We start from the raw sequence: 20195 nt of genomic DNA, 5'->3' as shown, positions 1-20195 counted from the left end.
CATTCATTTAAAAACATAGATTTTTACTTTGAGGTTGAGTTTCTGAGCAAAAGTGATGAAAAAGCTCTCGTATATATACTTATTTTTATATGCTTATATTTAGCTCGTATGCATGTTTCAAATAAATACTCTTTGACAGATATCTATAGTTTAGTAAAAGTGTGATAGACCAACAGCTCTATTTCGTTACTTGGACGCAGATTGGTGATAGATATATTTATGATCGATTTAAATAGTTAATTGTGTATATTAATTACAGCTTATAATTTTTTTTTTTGTCGTCTTTCAATTTCCCTGTTGTAGAAAAGCTTAATTTAGAATAAAACTTAGTTACCTGGTATTTGTACCGAATATAAAAAACTTTTTTAGCAAAGTTTAGTTTAATATTGCACCGGTTTAATTTTGTATTTATAGCAGCAATTATATTTGAATATCATTTTTGTTTGGACATTATTTTTAATTATTTTCTTAGAATCATTTTCAAAAAGCCACCCGTGTTTCTATTTCAAATGTAAAGTACTTCTGGGAAAAGGTAACTATTAATAAATATCCTGTTCATGAGATAAATCACTACGAATCGTCTATTAGTGTCTATTTAAAATAATTTACATAGTAAATCATACGCTTCGGGAAAATTGTAAAATTAATTGACCTAGAGATACGACATGTGCTTTAGATGCTGATAAATAGTAATAATACTTAGTTCAGTACAATAGTCGTAATACTGTAGTGATTCAGTAAAACAGAATCAAATAACAAGTCATGTGATACGCTAGAATATTCAACTGAAGACAAGTGACTGAGCTATTTTTATGTAGCATTACATTTATATATTTTTTTAATTGGTAAGGTAATTAAATATTCTCGTTGACCTTTAAAACTTCATCTACAGAAAACAAAATTATTCCTACTATTTGTTTTGTCTCGCGTCTCTTGTCTGTGTAACTTCGAAATGAATAATATTTAAATCTTAGGCACACAAAATACAAATAGCGAACACTTTTATAATTTAGTTTCCATTAATATACTTTACCACTTACGAATACGAATAAGAATTGAAGAATGGAATATGTTTAAGTATAATACTTTACTTAATACATTTGTAATACAATTTTTCAAAAAAATAATAAACTTTTAATCTTCGGAATACAATTTCAAAGTTTAATTTATATAGGCATATACATATATTCAAACTTTAATAAATTGTCCTCAGTTATCTGTATGCCGTCACCAAAAGAATTATTTATTGACTTTATTAGCAATACATAAGTCTCCCACTATGTGATAAACATATCGGCTACTCGTTGAGTTATATTTCATATCTTTCATAAAAGACTTTTACGTAATACGAGTCGACGCGACGACGCGGGCGTAGTGCCACCGATCGGCCCCGCCACTCACCTCCTACTTTTTACTCATTGCATCGCGAGTCGCGACAGCGATTGAAACGTCTGATCACATAAACTAGTTTAATGTGCGTAAGACTATTGTGAATTTTTAATAAATATTTACTAACACAAAATGTCAGAGAAGCAATATATTTTGGGAATGGATATTGGCACTACTTCTGTCAAAGTATGTGTTTACGATCCCGATACTAGTGAAATGGTGGCTAAGCAAAATAAGGATACCGCCGCAAACATTCCCAGTGATCAAGGAATTGAAGGTAATAAGCAGGATGTTCCAAAAATAGTATCTGCTGTACATTACTGCGTCTCGCGACTACCTAGAGATGTTTTACGGCACGTTAAGAAGATTGGTGTTTGTGGTCAAATGCATGGTGTTGTTTTATGGAAAAATAGGTAATTTTTTACATATTATACACATTGTTTTATTCTACAGGTGCAGAATAATTTTCGTTAAATATGAATGAATTAATAAATAATTAATAAGGCTATTTTTATTAACAGAGCTTGGGAAAAAGTAGAAAAAGACGGTGTTGTTATGCGTTTTGAAGGAGTCAGAGAACAAATGTCAGCATTATATACTTGGCAAGATACGAGATGCAAACCAGAGTTCTTGGAAACATTACCAAAGCCAGACTCACATTTAAAATGTTACTCTGGTTATGGCTGTGCAACCCTATTATGGATGCTGAAAAATAAACCAGAAAAACTAAAGAATTTTACTTGTTCTGCAACTGTACAAGATTTTGTTGTGGCTATGCTCTGCAATCTAGAATATCCAATAACATCGGATCAAAATGCAGCTAGCTGGGGCTACTTTAACACTGAGAAAAATGAGTGGAACTTAGATATATTAAAATCGATAGATTTTCCAATCAATCTTTTGCCAAAAATTATTAAGAGTGGAGCCATAGCAGGAACACTAAGTACTTCATGGAATGGAATCCCAGAGGGCACTCCAGTAGGTGCAGCTATGGGAGATCTTCAATGTTCTATCATTGCCACACTTGAAAATAAACAAGATGCTGTATTGAACATATCTACCTCAGCTCAACTTGCCATTGTAGTTGATAAGATTAATGATTTAGGATGCAAAACAATTGAACATTTGCCATATTTTAACAACACTTACTTAGTTGTAGCTGCATCTTTGAATGGAGGGAATGTGTTAGCTACATTCGTAAAAATGCTTCAACAGTGGATGATTGAATTTGGATTTCCAATTCCTCAATCTAAATTATGGGAAAAGCTAATAGCTCTTGGTTTAGATGCCCCAGAAGGTACAAACATGAAGATAAGTCCACTATTATTGGGTGAAAGACATGCACCTACAGCAAAAGCGTCTGTGGAAAATATTGACCTATCAAATATACAATTGGGTCATGTGTTCAGATCTTTGTGTGATAGTTTAATAGATAATTTACATTACATGATGCCAAAAGAAATTTTGCTAAATGCAAATATTAAAAGAATAGTTGGGAATGGTTCTGGATTATCAAGGAATGCTGTACTACAAAGGGCTGTCGAGCATTATTACAGCTTGCCTTTAGAATTCACATCAGGAGGAGATGCAGCAAAAGGTGCAGCCATTGCAGTTTTAAATGCTGCCTAGTCACAATTAATTGTTTCTTAAAAAAATTATGTTTATTATAAACATTATTCAGGGTTGGATTTAGAACAACCGGGGCAACTGCACTGGGGCCTCCACAGAATAGGGGCACCCACAATAGAAATTCCCATAACTCTAACAAATCTTAATATTATATAGTGTGTTATCTTGAAATAGTCAACTTATTATAATGACATTAATTACTGTTTTAAAAGCTACAGATTCAAAGAGTCAGTAAATTATAGCTTACTGATAGAAATAAAAATGTTCAAATTTATTTGTTAAATAATAATAAGAACATCCACTCCTTTGCGGCCCAAGGACCTCCAAGCCTTTATATCTGACTCTGAACATATCGTAATAATAATATGAATAACAAAATATTGTTAGAAAATTTGTAACATACACAGTACAATATTGATATGTGATTTTCTCACAGATATACTTAATAATGACCATTAAATGTCTGTTTACCCATCATTTTCCAAAAATAGTTTTCAATTGATTTTAATATTTCTTACTTTGATTTTAATTTTTCTACATTTATTTCAGCCAAAATATGCTGTGTTACAGTATGGGCTATATAATTAAGAAATGTTATTTAAATACAATATACTTTTCAAACAATGTTATACCATACATTCTTTTATTTAACCTAATATTTACTAATTTACTACTGTTAATATTACTTACTAGCCAGTGAATTATAGACATTATTTTCTTTTAAACTTAAATTTACAGTTAAAATACTATACACAAAATTAATAAACCCCCAAAGTTCATATTTTCATTCAATGAGGGGTCATTGGAACTTATTTGGTGTTTAGTATAATTTAGATGAAAAATTGCTTGGAAGGACAGTTGCAAAACCTATGCTGAAATTATATTGCACAATGCACAGAGATGACTCTTGTAATGTGTCCATATTAATACAATTACAAGATTGAATATAGTTTGGTGTTAGGCATAGCTGTGGTGATGCTAATATGGCTAAAATGTGAATTATTTTACTGTTATATGGATTCACATCTATTCATCCAACACACTTTTGACTAGTAATACCTATAATGTAAACGTACGTAGTAATATAATATGCACGTAGCAATATTGTAGCTTTTGAAAATAAGGACCATTCATTCAATATTTTCGTTCTAAACGATTAATTGGTAATTGTTATTTGATATTAAAAATATACCTAAATAATGTGTATATAACTTGTATATTATTATATAAAATAATTAAAAAAAAACATGTCATAAATTTAAATATAGAAAAAAACACATAAAAAATTGTAAATTTTTGGAGGTTAGGTTTGTGTAAATATATATACTTACGATGTTGATTTTTTTTAAAACAAATATAGTTGACTATTTAACAGTTTAGTCTTAATATTTATAACATTTAAATATATAGAACTATAACTTTGTCGACAAAACACTTAATCTCGTTAATTTGTCATATAATGACAATAATAGCCAGCAATATTTAGTTCACTTTATAAAATATCTTATTTACATAAACTTTTATTTGTTCTTATTTCGTTAATAATCACTTTTGCAGTTTTGCCTTTTATTTGAAACTGAAAAACCTAAATAGGCATGTTTTTTTTTTATACTGGCTTTTATTTGTGCCAAGAGGGCACAGATTATTTCGCCAATGTCACGTGATTACAGGCTTAATTAAATTTTGAAGGCATAATAGTAGTAGACTCTCTGTTAACCCTTAACCTAAAACAACACAATAATAAATAATTAGATAAACATAAATTATTATTAAGATAACATATAAGAACAATCACAAAAATATTTACAACTTAATTTTATTACGCTCAATATATTTACATAAAAATTTACAAAGTGGACTGAACACAAACATTAACAAACATTCAACATTAATAGGGCGAGGGACTTTTGGAGGGAGAACGTCGTATACGGGATGTAGGAGTTTGGGACAAGAAAACAGTATATGGGATAAGGAACCTTCGTCTAGGCCACATTCACACAAAGAGTGATCTCTGACTCTAATTTTACAAAGATGTATGGGAATACATGCATGTCCAAGGCGTAGTCGGCAGATAGTTGTGGTGATCCAACGATTAGCTTGCCTGTGAAGAGAAAACCAAGGTCGAATAGGCATGTTCCATGGTATATTAATAGCCTTGACTTTGACATTTGATATTGTCTTTTTTTTTAAATTTATTTCTTAGTGTTTATGTGTTGTACACGCCTGAGTTGTGTCATACGATACAATTATTAATAGTTATAAATTAATAAAATTGAAATAGCTATATTAATTAAGTTTTCTAACCACAGTATAGGTTTGGCCAGAAACATAATTAATAATAAGAACCGATATTAATAACAGTTATTAGTTCTGTTTCTAGTAGCAACTATGGTACCTTTGATACATGATACATGATATGACCTGCCTTTGATACATGATATGAGCACCTACGGTACAGAATTGCATAAAATTTTCCTTATTTTCATAGTGAATCTAAATTTGTAAAATATTATTATATACACTTTAGTCTTATAAAAAAATTATGTCATGTTTTCTGATTGACCCGTACAGATATGATGATCAATCGATTCTTAAATAATCGATTTTAAGGTGACAACTTTAGACCTAATGTCAATTGTCAAGACAAGACAAGACTTAAGTGTACACATAACCCAAACGTAACGAAATTAGGTTTTGGTGTTACTGTTTATTTTATTGCAGCACACATTATTAATATTTGTCCTTTGTGTAGTGTTTTGACAATCCAGAGTTCAATTTTTAAGAAGATGGCAATTTGCATAGTATAATGATAAATTACTCTGTAACTCATCTTCCATTTCAAATTTAAGTTTCAACTGAAGTTGAATCGAGGGCAAAATGGAAAATAACAAAAAGGCTGATGATGTGGATATTCCGACAGCCGATGGAAATCTGTTAGAACAACCAAGACTTAAGACTGCTCCAACACGAAATCCTCTGATGAAAGTACGTACTTATGTGTTGGCACTTCGACCGTGGTCACTCAGCGGAAGCTTACTGCCGACTCTATTAGGAGCGGCACTAGCCTATCGTCTTCCCGGAGAAAATGGATTTAGTTGGGTTACATTACTCCTCACCCTGTGCACCATCATTCCAGTACATGGGGCTGGGAATGTTGTTAATACTTATTTTGATTTTGTCAAAGGAATAGATAATCGTAAGTCGGATGATAGAACTTTAGTTGATCATATTTTAAGTATAGATGAAGTTGTATCTCTAGGAGCTATACTATATATGGCTGGATGTGCATTTTTTGTGTTATTGGTTATAATGTCGCCTGCTAGAATGGAACATTTAGCCTTGGTGTATTTTGGAGGCTTATCATCATCATTTTTGTATACCGGAGGTATTGGCTTAAAGTATATTGCTCTAGGTGACATAATAGTTCTAGTCATATTTGGGCCTGTGTCTGTTGTGTTTGCTTTTCTAGCTCAGACAGGAAGAGTTGACTGGCCTATTTTCTACTATGCAATACCATTGGCTTTAAACACAGAAGCTATTTTACATAGTAATAATACCAGAGATCTTGAAGCTGACAGTAAAGCTGAAATTGTAACTCTAGCAATTCTTATTGGAAGAACTGCATCTCATTTGCTATATGCATTTTTACTTTTTACTCCATATATCATGTTTGTAGTTGCCTCAGTTCGGTGCTCGCTGTGGTTTTTACTACCAATGCTCACTTTACCTCGAGCATTTGAAATTGAAAGAAGATTCAGATGTCCTGAAACTATGCAGTATGTTCCCAGACAAACTGCCAGGTTGAATTTCTATTTTGGAATGTTATACATGATATCCTGTTTGTTTGCTAATAAGCTACCATTCCTTTTGAGATAATATATATTTAAAAAGAAAGATTATTGGTAGTAATATTTTTAATGGAATGTACTTACTGATTTCGTATAGCATCATAAAATTGCAGATTTAACTTGTATTGAAGTTTTTTAAAATTTCATTTATATTATATTACTTAATAAGTTATCAAATTTATTGTATTCTTTACAAATGCATGATAGAGTTACATATTTTATGTTTTGGTTAATAAGATATTCTATGCCAAAATTGTTTTATAAAAAACCCCAAAAGTTGTTAAAATATTATTTCTGACTGATTCAATGATGGCAGTTAATTTATTTTTAATTTATATTTTTCATACTTAATTGAAATATTTTGTTGTGCTTTTGCTACATGTTGTATAAAATGTCTTGCATGGATTAAAAATAATAAAAAATTATAGACATATCATGATGAAAAAGTTTTCTAGAACAAGAACAGTAGCATAGCAGGATGTTGTATTCAAAAATATACAGTAAAACAAGATAAAGGTTATTGATAACTTATCTTAGATTTACATATATACAAATGTAAAGCAGTCTGTCTGCCTTTGAATGTGTATTACTTTTTAGTGTGTTTGAACATCTAATAGTAAACTATTATGAAATCTCATTATGCTAGCTACCTCATTATTGGTCCAACCGAAGGTTGATTTCTTAATTAATTAGTAAATACCATAGCTGAAGCTGATTAATCCGCTGTGCCACAACCTTTGGCCTAAGCCCAAATTTAATGAATCTAAGAAATTCAAGATTGGCTATAAGTGAATAAAATATTTTTCTTTTAATATTTATGCAGGCTATACAAAATGTCAGTTAGAATATAAAACAATTACCTCGGTGGGACCCCCGTCCCCAAGGCAACAGATGTTTCTTTTGGATACTATTAAATGGCAATGGAATAGATTTTTTTGTTGATGTTATTTTATTTCATACTAATGATTTTCATAATATAATATGTAATCACATTTATCTTAAAGTGACTGTCACATATAGCATGTGCTTGTTAAATGAAAATTGTTACTATCTGTATTGACAATAAATAAATTATTAACATGAAATTTTAATATAGTAAATTAAATAAAAAGAACATTGATGAATTTTGTTTTATTACATTGAATTTATTTTTGAGACTATTATAAATATATCTATATATTTTTTTTTTCATAGTAGAAGTAAAAGTAAGGTGGTTGGATTTTCAAACTTAAAAGTATAAAATACAAAATGAATGTTTAATGTATTTTATTGACATTAACATTGAGTTTAATACAATCTTCATTATGTATAAGATAAATACAAGAGTCAAATTATAATACAATGAGACCATGAAATTTTAAAGAAGTATAATTTAGGAATGCCTGATCTATATTACTAAATAGATAAACTTGGCAGTGACTGGATAAAAATTTCTATAACTTGTTATAATAATAGATAAACTAATCTATGAGCATTCAGAGTTGCTTTCAGATATTTTGACATTAACATATTTTTATGTTTGCTCTTTACCATAAAAGGTACTTATAATATTATTTTTTTGTCGCTGTTATAGAAATACAATGATTATTGATTTCTATTATCTAATGATTCTATAGTGATAATATTTTATTGTTAACTATTATAAAAGGAACAAATCACATTGACAATGAGAAATGATATAAAAATGAAATAGCTAATCATACACTAAATTAAATCACTATGTGCAATTAGTTACTAAATCCATAAAATAATTTAATTAATTTCACTTTGCACGAAAATAAAGTCTTTAACATTCCATATAGTATCTACTTGTGATATATAATTATTATTTAATTACATTTATACCATTAGTTCTACTAATGAACATAAATAGAGTGAGAAAATACAAATATTTTTTATAAAACGAAAAGCTTTTAACAATATGTATGTTTTTTTTTACATTTCACTTATAATTTTGGAAGGCAGCCTTTGACTTAGTAATTTTTTGATTTCAACTGATTGTCCTTGTTAATGGTATACATATTTAGGCCTCTCTTTTAAATTTAAGGTAACAAAGTAAAGTTTTTGCTAAAAAAAATCAAACTTTGTTTTCGAATTTGAAGTTTTTATTAAAAAGAAATGCTAATTTGCAAAAGAATTAAAAATATCAATAACTGTACAAGTATATTTAATTTATCCCATCAATCATGGCAAAACTTTAAATTTAATTATTCAATACATTTACTAGACGAAAATGAACCATTGATTTATTTCAAGGTTAAAATTTTTAGATAATATAATATCTTACATAGTAATTGAATGAACAATTTAGAATTAGTTCATGTACTAAATATCTCATTCTAGTCACATGCTAATCTCTCATGCATTCAAGTGAACAATAGTCCGCGAATCGCTAGATAATCCAGCATTAGTCTTTATATATGTTATATATTATATACATCAGACTTAGTTGTAGTTACACAATTATGATGTTGATGTTTTCTTTTCGCGTTGCCATTGAATTATTCTTTCCTTTAATTCTGTCGCTATAAGACAAATGTTTAATTAAGTTATATTCTTTGAAACCAATATAATAAATTAAATTTTTAATTATAATAACAAAACATTTACCTGGACGCAATTGATCCTCAGTGAGAGGTTGTCTGTTGAAAGGATCTGTAGCGCTATTTAACAGGTGTCGCAGTATTACTGATCGATCCATAACCTACAAATATATAAAATGAAATATAACGTCACTTGATAAAACACATAGAACTGTTTATTAATTGTTTTTTTGTAAATAATAGAATGGATTCATTTCACTTGTAAATAAAAAAAAAATGTTTGAAAGATTGACAAAAACAAACTAAAATTATACCGTCAATAAACAACCTATTTATTAAAAATGAATCATACTCATTATTGTAATCAATGCATCATCTATTATTTTCTATTTGTCTAAATATTGATTACCCTATGTGGTACATAATAGTCTTTAGTAATAATGTTATAAGGATTAATGGTAGGCAAAATAACATATGCAGTCATAAGTACCTTTCCTGATGGCAAGAATACGGGGTCTGTCATCAGTGTATCCATAAGTGGATCTCGGAACTCTTCTGGGGCATCCGCAAATTCGTCACTCTTTTGCTGATTTGATACTAAAACATTGCATTCAATACATTACGATCTATGAAATAAGTGTTCATTAATTAATTGAGCTAAATTATGTAATATTGATAGTTTATTATTGGTGTTAACATTGGTTAGGTTAAAATTTCAAATATTGATCAGTATTTATGATCAAATGCTTTCTTTGATAAAATAATATTTAGACAAAAGAAACTCACCAGCAATTTGGTATGCGTTGTCTGCGAGTGTTTTGAATCGTTCTATTTCAGAGGGAGTCTTGATGCACGACTTTGCTAGTCGCAATGCCGCTTCCTCGAATAACTCCTTACGGAATGATCGCTGAAATTGAAAAATGAGTGAATTGTCATTTGTTATTTTATACCGATACTTAAGCGTCACTTCGCTTTCAGATGTGCAGCAATATATATAACAAATAAAAATCTGATAAGACATTAAAAACGGTATTTTTCAAAAAAATCTTATATATATATAAGAATTAAAGATTATATATATATATATATATTGATCCTAAATGGAGTCATGTGAGGGGATATCTTTACACTATCTAAATCATGAGTTTTTTTTAATGATATACATATGTAGGCGATCGGGCAAATGGGTTTCACTGGCTTATTCACCCGGAACACAATAATACTAAGTATTGCTGATTAAATGAACTAAGTAAATTTCATTACAAGTTAAAGTAAATTGTTTTAGACAAACTCCAAATCTAACTGAACTATTTGACATTAAAAAAATAATTTAAATAATGTTTCATAGTTTTGGCGCCAAATGTAGATGAGTAACTTGCAGTTTACAATGAAATGAAATCAAAATAAAACCTGTCATAGGTTTCGAAATTCCTAAATAATCTTTTAAATAAACGCGAAGTTTTATGGGAGACCCACTAGTTTCATTTAATCGAGTCGTTGTTATTACTTTTAGCACACCATCATTATATCATAACATATTTTTTATAGAATAGACAAATGACGCACTGGAAACACTGCTCGGCTAAGGTATCAATAAAATAGTAAAATTTAAATATATAAAAATACGTACCTCGTCAGCAGCGAGCGCAGCGTGGAACTGTGGTGCATCGAGATGAAGGTAAATATCCACGAGCTGACTCAGTAGCCGCCTTGGCTCCCAGCCGTACATCTCTGGCCGACGCACCTGCACATTTCATATTTGTAAAACACACAAGTCATTATTTTTAACATCTATTAACACAGCTCAACCATATGGCTTCTATTAAAATTGTGGTCGTAGGCTCACCTTGAGGTTGTTGCACTTGGGGCCGCAGAGTTGCTGCAGGTTGAAGTTGAGCATAGACGCGAGGCGATCGACGAGCTCGGCGCGCAGGAATGGCTCCTTGATCTCTACGGTGAGGTACTGCAGCATGTCGACGGTCTCCCGCGCCAGCGTCAGGTAGGAGCGGCACTGGCGCTCGTCCTGCGCCAGAGCGCGCGCGCGAGCCTCGCCCGACCCGCGCGCCTCCGCCTCCTGCGCCTCGTGGATGCGTTTCAGGTACTGGGAACGAATTGAACCACAGCTTATTAATCTCCTCAGTTTTGGAATATGTGATTTTGTGTTTTGATACAGACTAGGGTTCGTCAACATAAAATAAATACCTAATTTAAAATATATAAATTATTAAACATACCGTAAGACATTCGTCAAGGAGGAATGTCGTGTCATTCATGAGCATGTTGATAAATTTCACAAACTGTCGACCTGATCGAGATTCTTTGACAATAGCCTGTAAGGAAAAGACGTATTAAGTTAGAAAGAAACTCATTAACTTTAGGAGAAAAAAATAATAGAAAATCAGTACTTATGTATTTATTATATTTTTTTACCTGTTTATGTATTGGTCTTTCCCACATACTCTTGAGAATTATGCTAATATGGAATCTTATCGTAAATTTGTCATAGAACTCCGTACTCTGACCGGTCGTCTCGATATCCGTGTAGAACTTCATCAGAGCGCTCGGTAAGGCGGTTTGGGACATCGGATGATCCATAAACTTCTCATAAACGGCATCGTTTTTGAGCTTAATTGGCAGTGAGAGATTGATTACGAACAGCACTTCAACGATTTTGGCGACGAGATACGGGTTCTTAATGAGATGAGAGTTGCAAATGGCGGTCAGCAGCCAAGTAATTATCGGATCCTCTATGTAGTAGGCCACTATCTGCGGGACGTATCTGAAAGTGCGGCGCGGAACGGTTAGAGACGGCGCTAGGGGCGGGCGGCGCGGTGCGGAGCGGGGGGCGCGGGGACACTCACTGTACGGCGAAGAGCATGAACTCGGCGATGTCCTCGACGTACCACTCGGGCGTGGCGCGGAAGGCGAGCGCGGCGGCGGCGGCGGGCTCGGCGGCGGCGGCGTGCAGCTGGCGCACGAGCAGCGCGCACACGGACGCGTAGAACTGCACGCCGCGCCGCATCAGCTCCGGGTCCAGCAGCGCCGTCTCCGCGCACTGCTTCGACCTGCCACGATATTCACGATCGATAAAGAAAACTTTGAATACTTTTTTCTGTATACGAAAATATTCCAAACTAAAATCTCTAATAAATTTTATATTATACATAACATAACATAACATAATCAGCCTGTAAATTTCCCACTGCTGGGCTAAGGCCTCCTCTCCCGTTAAGGAGAAGGTATGGAGCATATTCCACCACGCTGCTCCAATGCGGGTTGGTGGAATACACGTGTGGCAGAATTTCGTTGAAATTAGACACATGCAGGTTTCCTCACGATGTTTTCTTTCACCGCCGAGCACGAGATGAATTATAAACAAATTAAGCACATGTAAATTCAGTGGTGCCTGCCTGGGTTTGAACCCGAAATCATCGGTTAAGATGCACGCGTTCTAACCACTGGGCCATCTCGGCTAATATAATATAAATTTTATATTATAATACGCGAAAATGAGTTTTTTGGATTGTCCTGATAACTTTCAGCGGTGTATCGACGACATTTTTACGTAAAGCCTATTCCAATGGAAGTAGGAAAAAAGATAAACAAACCATAGATTTACGTATTTCATGCGATTTGCTAATAATTCAGCTATATTATGCACTAAGAGTTTATGATTAATATATCTTTGTTTATAATACAACACTGTTACACTTACCACTTATTTCCACTTTATTTTTTCATGGAATAAAGTATAGAGATAGACATCCTGTCGAGTAAGATGCTGCTCATCCCAGAAAACTAGTGTGTTGCAATATTGTAAAGCTTCTCGTATTGTCATATGTACCTGTGTAGACGCTTAATCTGTCGCCGCCAGCGTCGCAGCAGCTCTCGGTTACGCAACGCGGAGTAGCTGTTGCGCCACTGCGGCTCGGCCGCAATCAGCTCCTCGATTACCTTCTGCAGGTCACGGAACGCCCTGCGAGTGGAGTTCGATTGTTAAGGACTAATACTCAATTGATGACTTTCATAAATGGCATGTATATTTTTAAACCGCGAGAATACCTTATGCGTCGCTGATGAGTATGCAGGGCGGGGATGAGCGCCACGTGATGCATATGCAAAGTCAGAAACCAACACACTGTCTGGAATTTTGCCTCTGGCCACGTGTGGCTGGGATCATTATCTATAGGAAATGCGAAATACAAATGTTAACACGCTTTAACATATTCAGATAGTGATAATAGAAAAGCAGCAATACACTCACTGAGCGTGTCCAGCCAGTCCTGAGCCTCTTGCGCGGTGAAGTACAGGCGCGTCTCGTCGCGCACGTTTATCCACGTGCCCGGCTGGAAGGTGTAGAGCGGGTACACTCGCTCCAGTTTGATGCGCACCGACAACAGTTGCAATACCGAGCACACGTTCAACATGAACCCGTCGCCTGGGAGAAATAATGTATTTTTAATATGGTTCCAATAATTTAGTGGCGGTTTACCAAATCACCAGCAAGAGCATTCTCAAGTAGGATAAGTATCAGAAATGCCGTTGACCTTTAAAGTCTTACAACACATTTGCATGCAGTTTATGCACATGCCGACTTCAAATAATTAGGATGAGGATAACTATGACAACGAATATTTCTAACACAACACTATTAAAGTTTACTTTTATTCTTCCCATAGCAAACCAATGACCAATCAACGGACAGACGACAAAGTTATCTCTGAGGCACAATGGCGAGTGCATAAACCTCTCGCAATTCCAAATATGTTCGTGCAGTGCCGTACTGAGACAAAAAAAAATGTTAAAAAGTTTTTAGATATTATTTTATTTAAAATAGAAACATGCCATTGTTTGTAACTAAGATTCTTTAAAAATTGTTGTTTATTACGCTAGACTGATCTTGGAAAGTATATAAACTGGATGGATGCCAATAGAAATCATCAAGTCGACGAGGTGAGCGACATTTGAACGTAATATCTATTTTAAATAGTTATTAAACGTACTTCGAAGAGATGAACATTGATTAATTGCATTTGATAGGTTTAATTACTATAACCTACATTTTAATTACGAAGAATCGATAAAAATGACACCTTAAACTGACAAGAAACGACTTATTAAAAGTTGTGTATAATTTAATAATATCTTTATCTACGTATTATACACAAATTTCAATCAATAAATCAGAGAATAACTTGCGAAGCACCTTAATAGAATACTTAATTCAAACGAACGACCTCGGCTGCGCACTAATCGTCATTAATTTGCGAATTCGCAATGCTTTAAAGTGCAGCTTTTCTGTCGTATTTATTGCCTCACTATTTAAAATATAAATAGTTTAGATTACAAAAGTTTCGTCTTTCATTATTGTTTTTTTTTATCCTCCGCTAAAAACATTATATATATGATTGTGATGAATATAGAAAATACGTTTGTAAATATCACAGCGAAAATCCAATTATTTTTATAAAACTTGAACAAAATTACAAACAGACGCGATCGAACAATGAGTTTTTAGTACGTACCTAGTTGTATTTATGAATAGACATATGTGATGTATGATATACAAGTCAATGGCCTTATTGATTCATCCACATCGAATATAAAATAAGCGCTCACTACGCCTTATTAATAATTAAACGTCGTAAATTGCCCATGTATTTTTAACTTCTAACTAAAAATAACGAAACAAATAAACAATAATATAAATAATGATTTACACTTTAAGAACAATTGTACATTTAAAAAAATCTTATTTAGGAACATATTTAGTATTTTTATTAAAAAATTATACAGAATTTTATGGCGGTAAATTTAAATAGGTAAAATGTCGGAGTCGCTCTGCACATGTCAAAATTATATACTAACTAATAACTTAGAGTTTAGCATTAATTTAATTATTTACATTTCATCAATCACGTAAAGTTCCCAGTCACAATTATTTGACGTATCAAGTCTTTTGTGTTTAGTATTTTTTGTAGCTGACTGTATTCTAATATAATTACTGCCAAAAAATTATGAACCTTTAAATTGTATATAAAGTTTTGGCAAACTGAATTGCCCACTTTGTATTAGTGTTTTTGCACCTTAGACAAACAGTCCCTTTTATAAAAGGCTAATGATATGAAATACTCTATTACAGCTATAAAATAATAAATATTAGCGTTATAATTATACGTTTTATCTTTTTTGTAAGCCTGTTGTATTTCTAAGCATTCTGTTTAAGTTTATACAGTAGTTATTTACTACAAATCATGAACACATATATGATATAAAAAAAACCTGAATTCATTTGTGTCGGCTGTTTCATTCAAAAGCTATTATGGTTAGAAAATAATTTCACGTTCAAAATTTGAGCCGAAATAGCGCAATGGATAAATAGCGTTAAGTACAATTCATCACTTCTTCCGCGTTTAAGGAATACATCGAAAGAAATCTGTATGTATTGGGAGATACTCTGTCAGTGTGTATACAGCAACTCGTACAAGAGCAGCGTAACCTATCCTAAGCTCAAAGGGGTAATCCTTCTCCGGAAAAGGACAGGTCTCGAGGACTTTATAATTATACGAAAACCAGTTATATAGAATAACAAATTATACTAGAATAGGTTACTAACAGACAGTTTTTTCGACGAATTCTATGTTTCAGATTTATTTTGGTTTGGTTTTATTGACCGCCGAATATTCCACAAATATATTTATAGGTATAAAATATGTTATTTGCAATTAGTATTTGCTTTGATGGAAAATGCTTCATATTAATTTTTCAAGCGCTTTTCAATCTTCATATTAGTATAATGTTGAATAAATGTAAAGTTACCACCGATTCAGAAAGTATATTCTACCGATAAGAACCGGTACGAAAGACAGCAGTAAGTCTTTTCAACCATATTATTTACAGAGTATTTCAATAATGAATAATTAATTTTCTATATATCTTGCTTAGATATCAACAGGTACTAATGTAAAAGTACAAGTAGCGCATGTCAATATGAGACCTAGGGAACTTACCAGCAAGTGATCGTTCATCAGTCTGTAACTGGGCTCTTCTTTCATTTCTCTGTAGTAGCGTCGCAAAGTATTTTAGGAAAGGCTCCCTTGCTTCCGGACACAGAAGAACGTTGTGACAGATACTGTGTAACGTATTACGACTAGCTTCCACTTCCCTTTGCAAGGCGAACGCCAAGCTCTGATCGGTTCCCGTCGCAAACATGCGCTCCGCAAACCGAGGGTTTTCCTCCGCGAACAGGGATATCTGTTACAATAAAATGTATATGACCTAGGCTATTGGAAGTGAAATGTCACTTTAATAATTACGCAACCGGGTTAATATATTACTATAGATACTGAGGTCAAAAATCAGTCATTGAACATTAACTCCCTGCTTAAATTATGCATTAAGTTTTAAGAAAGATAATATAGAATACTTCATATCACGTAAAATGACAATGTTCCGAAAGTAAAATAAGAAATTCCTTGCCGCAACACGGCACACTCACGGCAAAGAACGGTCCGAGGAAGCTGACCCTGGCGATCTCTCGGCCGGGTGCGGTGGTGAGCGGCGTGGGGCACAGGCTGGGCAGGCGCGCCACCAGCGCGCACACGGGGCGTGCGGCGTGGCGCGGGCCGGCGCGCAGCTCGCACAGCGACCGCAGCGCCCGCAGCGCCGCGCCGTGCCCTCGCCCCACCAGCGGCGACACGCAGCGCCGCATCTCCTCGCGAATGCCCATCAGCAGTGGAATGAATACCTGCGCGATACATTTCTTTTTGAGACTTTATCGTGAAGATGTATAATTTGGATATGGGTATATCGAAAGCTTCACTCACTTCCTCGAAGGCTACTCGGTCTGGGTATGTCGCGAGCAGCACCTCGGGTATGAGGCCGATGGGCGTGTTTCCGATTAAAATGTAAGGTAGAAGTGGCGATTTTCGACCCTTTTCGAGTTCGAACCTCCCCCTTAGTACTGACACTAAATTGTTCACGAGTAAAGTTCTTATACTTTGTAGTAGATCACTGAGAGGCGGTTCCGAACTTTTTTTGGGGTGCTCCCTCTCGTACAAATTTATATTCGAGTAGAATTTTAAAATGTAGCTGACGGCTAAGCTCTGTTGAGGGATTGTTTTCGGAAGAGGCAGTGATGGTGTTGGACAGTCTGTTTTTTCCGATTCATTTTCGGATCCCAGGTGTCCAGTTGTGAGTATATCATCTCCACAGTCTTCACTTAGTCTTTTAGTTGTTTCAGTAACTGCAATAAGCCTCTGATTTAAGGGATCTGAACCATCTATTATTTGGGAGATGACATCCATTAGAGCTTCGGAAGCTAATTCTTCTAAACTTATTTTCGGATTGTCCAACAACGATGCTGCCACTGTTGGTACAAAAATTCCACCTGTAAGAGACATATGTCTCTGATTATTACCCACATTATTAAAATTAAATAGAAAAAGATTAAAATAGAAACTTACCTGCACTATCATCTGACCAGGAAACTTGTAATATTTTGGCCACAATATTTCTAAGTTGTTCTTCTGTAAGTTCTGTACAACTAACTGTCCGAGATCTTTGTAATTTATGAGTGGGAGATTGTGTTGGATCATCTTCAACCTAAAATTCATATCTTAATCTTGTATTTGAAAAATACCTAAAATCATGTGTTTTGATCTAAATTTATCTGACCATATTTCAATTTTTTTTTTATTTACTTCAAAAGAGAAATGAAAAACTAAAACAAAAGTATTTTTTTCCTTTGAAAATATGTTATGTACAGACAAAAGAAAGAATAATTTTCCAACATAATATAATTAATTTGTTCTGAAGTTCAACGCAACAAAACTTACAGCAAACTAATTATATATTATAAACATCAACTATCCAATTTGCTTTGTTTGAACTATTTACTTATTTAAAAAAAAATAGTTTTTTATTTCGTTAACCACTTGTTTTCCTATCGTTTCTAGTTTGCTGAATACAAACAAGGAATATAGAATCTAGAAGATATCTCAAAAGAATAAAAAAAAGTATTTTGATTAAAAACTGATCTGATAGATTTGTATGAAATCTGAAACAACTTACATACATATTGATAATTATATAACAAAACAATATCAAAGTAGAAACATGAAAGGCTTATATAAACATAATCAACAAATACAGCCAAGTAATTGAAATTAATGATAATAAAATGAAGAATAATATTATATTTTCTTCTAAAATTTAGCAGATAAATGACAATGACTAAGAACAAAGCATATATGGGGCATACTTGCATTTAATAAAATTGTGTTTATGTAATCAATATTTTTACCTCCATTGGTTCTAGCGGTTGTTCTGACTGAGAATTTCTCTCTGAAACATCATCTACTTCCATTGATAGAGAGCGCCGTGAGCAACTGGGTGATGAGGTACTTGTTCTTGGTCTAACTGGAGGTGGCTCTACGAACTGTGCGGGTGAAATAGATCGAGATGTGCTGTCTTCTCTTGTGGATGCACCTTCTGAGCCACTTACTGTGGATTGGGGTAAAACTCTAACAGAACCACAACTCAGTAAAGTGTCCTCACCCATCGAATCGAAACTATTATATTGCCTAGTTTGGGATAGATCTGTCATTTTTGTGTCTGGCATTTCATCCATCAAGTTGTTGTCTGTTTTTTCTGTGACAATTAAACCATCAGCTGAAATTTTTCCTTGATCTGCCACCTCATTTTTCGTTTCAGAAAAATTCTGTTCTTTGTTTGTGTTTTCCGAAATTTCATTGGAGCTGCGTGGTGTTTGTGTTGGAGCTGGCGACAATCTGGGAGTGGACACTGGACTTAGAATATCGTTTGGTACTGAAGCACCAGGAGTAACTGGCGGGCTCGTGGGGGCTGGAGACGATCCAGTACCTCCAAGAGCTGCTAGTCGCACCAATCTACGTCTTCGTATCTGCAATAAATTTAAATTGAACTTGGAGAACAGAGCACGTGTAAAATTTACACTCACACTACACTAACACAACGACACAAACGCTTTGTTTTGTTACGAAATTAGATTGGCCATACGCACTACGCCAAGGGCCGTTTACAAAATACGACTCACCTCTTCTTGACTGAGTTCACTCATGATGGAAAACTATTTTTCAATTATTGAAATTAAATATTGATGTACCTATCCCTATGAATTTAATTTTTGAGATATTAAACTAGACAGAACAACGAAGCAAGCCACAACGTCAAGCAGTCAGTCACCTATAGCTTTGCCATACAATACAATGTACTCTGTGAGCTCAGCTGAGACGATTGGCTATTTGACGTTTATACTTGTGAATAGATGACGAGAAAGTATTGAAAATACACGCGTCATCCTCACGAAGCCTAAACAAATTACCTAGTTTAATCTGTGCACTTGTATGCACAGTGTATTTATAAAATTTTGTGTCATCTTTGATCATTGATTTACTTAAATGTTATATTAGTTACCTACATAGTTTTTGCTTGTATATTTGATTTATACCATTTTTTTTATTATTATTAAAAGTGAACGGATAATAGTAACTATGAGAATTAATGAACCGTCAAAAAATAAATATTTAACATTTAATAATATATATGAAACTCATCATAATTATTAAAGTTAATTAAGTTATTTTGTTTACTATTTTTGCTAATTCCATTCAAAAGACAAAATATTTTGATACAGCAGATAGAGAGGTCATCGTCGTACTATTATGGGTATATAATTTGTATATGTAAGTACAATTATTGTACGCAAATCTCATTTTTGCAATAAAATATGTCAGTTATGAATATT

At 33.4% G+C, this 20195-nt stretch overlaps 3 protein-coding genes across 3 annotated transcripts; 2 read left to right on the top strand and 1 right to left on the bottom strand.

The window, feature by feature from the left end:
- The first annotated feature begins 1238 nt into the window (after nt 1-1238).
- LOC113400536 (sedoheptulokinase-like) lies at nt 1239-3518 on the top strand. Its single transcript, XM_026640138.2, has 2 exons — nt 1239-1802; nt 1911-3518. Exons 1-2 carry the CDS (start codon nt 1522-1524, stop codon nt 3016-3018), a joined length of 1389 nt encoding a protein of 462 aa, XP_026495923.1. The 5' UTR covers nt 1239-1521; the 3' UTR covers nt 3019-3518.
- Nucleotides 3519-5615: 2097 nt separating this feature from the next.
- Nucleotides 5616-7700, top strand: LOC113400537 (ubiA prenyltransferase domain-containing protein 1 homolog). Its single transcript, XM_026640139.2, has one exon. The coding sequence runs from the start codon at nt 5896-5898 to the stop codon at nt 6892-6894; it is 999 nt and encodes a 332-aa protein (XP_026495924.1). The 5' UTR covers nt 5616-5895; the 3' UTR covers nt 6895-7700.
- Nucleotides 7701-8115: 415 nt separating this feature from the next.
- Nucleotides 8116-19733, bottom strand: LOC113400535 (ubiquitin conjugation factor E4 B). The gene is made up of 18 exons (XM_026640137.2): nt 19485-19733; nt 18714-19331; nt 17875-18013; nt 17236-17798; nt 16908-17156; nt 16420-16663; nt 13674-13847; nt 13472-13592; nt 13254-13385; nt 12271-12474; nt 11840-12188; nt 11644-11739; nt 11256-11510; nt 11040-11153; nt 10196-10316; nt 9900-10006; nt 9477-9570; nt 8116-9391 (listed from the first exon to the last, which is right to left on the bottom strand). Exons 1-18 carry the CDS (start codon nt 19506-19508, stop codon nt 9330-9332), a joined length of 3666 nt encoding a protein of 1221 aa, XP_026495922.1. The 5' UTR covers nt 19509-19733; the 3' UTR covers nt 8116-9329.
- Between the last annotated feature and the right edge of the window lie 462 nt (nt 19734-20195).

The sequence above is a fragment of the Vanessa tameamea genome, chromosome 17 (genome assembly GCF_037043105.1).
Source record: "Vanessa tameamea isolate UH-Manoa-2023 chromosome 17, ilVanTame1 primary haplotype, whole genome shotgun sequence".
NCBI lineage: Eukaryota > Metazoa > Arthropoda > Insecta > Lepidoptera > Nymphalidae > Vanessa > Vanessa tameamea.
Note: the sequence above shows the minus strand (reverse complement) of the source record. Positions and strands in the feature narration are given on the sequence as shown.

Bases quoted from the DNA above. Each gene is read 5' to 3' on its own strand.
- LOC113400536 (XM_026640138.2), top strand. From the start codon at position 1,522: ATGTCAGAGAAGCAATATATTTTGGGAATGGATATTGGCACTACTTCT. The intron at 1,803-1,910 runs GTAATTTTTTAC...TTTTATTAACAG, and splicing joins GTTGTTTTATGGAAAAATAG to AGCTTGGGAAAAAGTAGAAA.
- LOC113400537 (XM_026640139.2), top strand. From the start codon at position 5,896: ATGGAAAATAACAAAAAGGCTGATGATGTGGATATTCCGACAGCCGAT.
- LOC113400535 (XM_026640137.2), bottom strand. From the start codon at position 19,508: ATGAGTGAACTCAGTCAAGAAGAG. The intron at 18,014-18,713 runs GTAAAAATATTG...TATGAATTTTAG, and splicing joins AACCGCTAGAACCAATGGAG to GTTGAAGATGATCCAACACA. The intron at 16,664-16,907 runs GTGAGTGTGCCG...TTATTGTAACAG, and splicing joins TCCTCGGACCGTTCTTTGCC to ATATCCCTGTTCGCGGAGGA.